General features: G+C 50.8%; 1 protein-coding gene across 1 annotated transcript in view; it reads left to right on the plus strand.

Moving 5' to 3' along the window:
- Positions 1-1,128: 1,128 nt before the first annotated feature.
- The window catches only part of KPNB1 (karyopherin (importin) beta 1), a 16,242-nt gene continuing 14,770 nt past the window's right edge, over positions 1,129-2,600 (plus strand). The window contains exons 1-2 of the mRNA XM_009869256.1: positions 1,129-1,305; positions 2,273-2,473. Coding sequence (XP_009867558.1) covers positions 2,357-2,473 — 117 coding nt within the window. The 5' untranslated portion in view covers positions 1,129-1,305; positions 2,273-2,356. The remainder of the gene's footprint in view (positions 1,306-2,272; positions 2,474-2,600) is intronic.

The raw sequence follows: 2,600 nt of genomic DNA on the forward strand, positions 1-2,600 counted from the left end.
TAACATTTCAGAGTATTTCTAATGACTTAACGCTCATTAGTTTACATTATCCCACATTTTTGTTTCCAAATTCTGCAGTTTCACTGTTGAAAAGTACTGGATAGCCCATCTTTTTTCATTTTTTGAAGAAGCTACACTTGAGTGTTGAAAAATGTGGAGTCCAGGGTGCTGGACTTTGTGTTTCGGTTGAATTTTTGGAAGTTAAGTTAGTTTTAAAAACCAGCTATTTCTGGTGCCCTAAAATCTTTGCACGTATCTTAAGTTCTGGTACGGAGATTATAGAAGCGGGTTTCGTGTCACTGTATGTTAAATGTTTTCAGGAGAATCGTGTTCCTGCTCGGTGTGCAACCGTTCTGAGCGTGGTGTGGCTGTTCCCACTATTTCCTAGAAAGGTTTTCTTAGTAGGCAAAATGCTTCGTAGGGCCAGCGGAGTGGAAAAAAAACCTTTGCTGCTGGATCTCACATGCAGCGGAAGCCTCCGAAACGTAAAGCTGTCAGATCAGGAAAGGATTTAGACGTGGAAACATTTCTCTAACTCCCACCAGAAGCGGGTGGTGCGAACGTCGGGTGTTTTTATCCACGTTTACGCCCCTTTTTTTGTAGGGGGGTGACCTTCAGGTGTGCCCCTGCGCTTTCCAGTATGGAAAAGGACGTTTATATTCATACAAACCCGTGCCGGAGGAGCACCTTGGTTTCACATTTTAACAATCCCGGCCTTAGGGTTTGAGGGTTTTGCCTCGGAGCGAGGAAACAAGTAGCAGAGGGTTCCTCTTCGCCGTGTTTGATATCCCTCCAGAAAACCCGCGTGTTGGCGTACGACCTGAGTGGTTTATTTAAGGGAGTGCTTAAAGCGGGCGGGAGCACGGAAGGTAACGGTCTCTCAAGCTAAAAAAAAAATCCTGCGAAGTCAATGCCAACGTCCGTCGCTTTCCAGTGGTTCTAATTAGGAGCTTAACGCCCGTAATCTTGGGCTAGAGCCGCCGGCGCCGGCACTTTGCTCTTGGCCCGGGAGAGAAGGAGCTTCAGTGAGTCGGGGTCTGGTTTTCCCAGCCGTTGGGGGGGTTTTGTCGCCCGTTGGGCTTTGGGGAAGGGTGGGTGCTGAGCCCTCTGCTCTCTCCCCAGCCGACCTTCCTGGTGGAACTGTCCAAAGTGCTGGCAAACCCCGGCAACAGCCAAGTGGCCCGCGTGGCGGCCGGCTTGCAGATCAAGAACTCGCTGACCTCCAAGGACCCCGACATCAAGGCCCAGTACCAGCAGAGATGGCTCGCCATCGACGCCAACGCCCGCAGGGAGGTCAAGAACTACGTAAGTTCGGCAACGTTCGCTCCTCCCACCGCTGTTTTCTCGCAGGGGAGCGAGCGATGAGCGGCTCCTCCGTCCTTTTCCACCCGAGGAGCCTTCCTGCTCCCTTCGGGAGACAACCAGCGCTTGCTTGGCTGCTCTGTTGCTTGTTTCTCAGCTGTAGATTTATTAGGATGCAAAAAACCCAAACAGGTAGGAGGCTGCTGCTTCCTAATTCCCCCCTGGCAATACTTTTGCAAGGAGCCTCGGAATAGTCCCGTGGGCTGAGGGACAGCGACTCCCCCAGGGGTGAATGCAGCTGGGCTGGGGTTTGCTTTTTCCTCAACCGCTTCCTCGAGTGTTTTACCATCCCATTACACGGGGAATTTGCCTGAGGACTCCTGTGCTCCTCAGTAGTTAAAGTTCAGGGCTTGTAGTGGCCGAGCTGGTGGCTCTGGTTTTGGGCTGATGGGAACAAGGGCGCGCTTGGATGTACGCAGGGTTAGGTGTTTGTACGCTTTTTATAATGTTTTTTTGTTAGTAGAATCTATAAGGCTGGGCAAGTGATGGTGGCACAACTTTAGAGTTATATTTACGTGGATGATGGCTAAAGGGAACCTTAAGGGAGCCCAGAGTCATGTGCTGAAGTGAACAAACCCCATTTGCTTTCTGCCCAGTAAGATCAGAAATACGATTTGTCGAGTGGGTATTTGGAAAACGAAGATGTGTAACTGGAAATGTGAAAGCAAACGCATACCTCTCCGTTATTCTTTTAAAAGAAATCTTGCCCCTCCCCAAAAAAATCATTCTGGTGATTGATTGCACTTAAAATGAGAGCAAATTCTGCAATCTTATTCAGATTATCTTGGCATAAACCGTTCAGTATGTGGTGAGGTTGGATTTTAAAAGTGGAATTAGTTCGGCTTTTTCAATTTTGCTTTATAACACGAGCGAGGAGGAAGCTCTGAGCTGCAGGATCTCTTCCCTGCAGGTTTTGCAGACCTTGGGCACAGAAACGTACCGGCCCAGCTCAGCCTCTCAGTGCGTGGCCGGCATTGCCTGCGCCGAGATCCCCATGAACCAGTGGCCCGAGCTCATCCCCCAGTTGGTGACGAATGTCACGAACCAGCACAGCACGGAGCACATGAAAGAGTCGACGCTGGAGGCCATCGGATACATCTGTCAGGATATCGTGAGTACACCTGGAGTAGTGGTGTGAGTGCAGCTCGAGGGCTGGCCCAGCCTCTTCCCGGCGCCTCTTCTCGTCCAGCCGTTCCCCTCTCACACCTCCCTCGAGCGGGCTGCCCCACTCCCTTGGG

Source organism: Apaloderma vittatum, unplaced genomic scaffold (genome assembly GCF_000703405.1).
Source record: "Apaloderma vittatum isolate BGI_N311 unplaced genomic scaffold, ASM70340v1 scaffold20255, whole genome shotgun sequence".
Classification (NCBI taxonomy): domain Eukaryota; kingdom Metazoa; phylum Chordata; class Aves; order Trogoniformes; family Trogonidae; genus Apaloderma; species Apaloderma vittatum.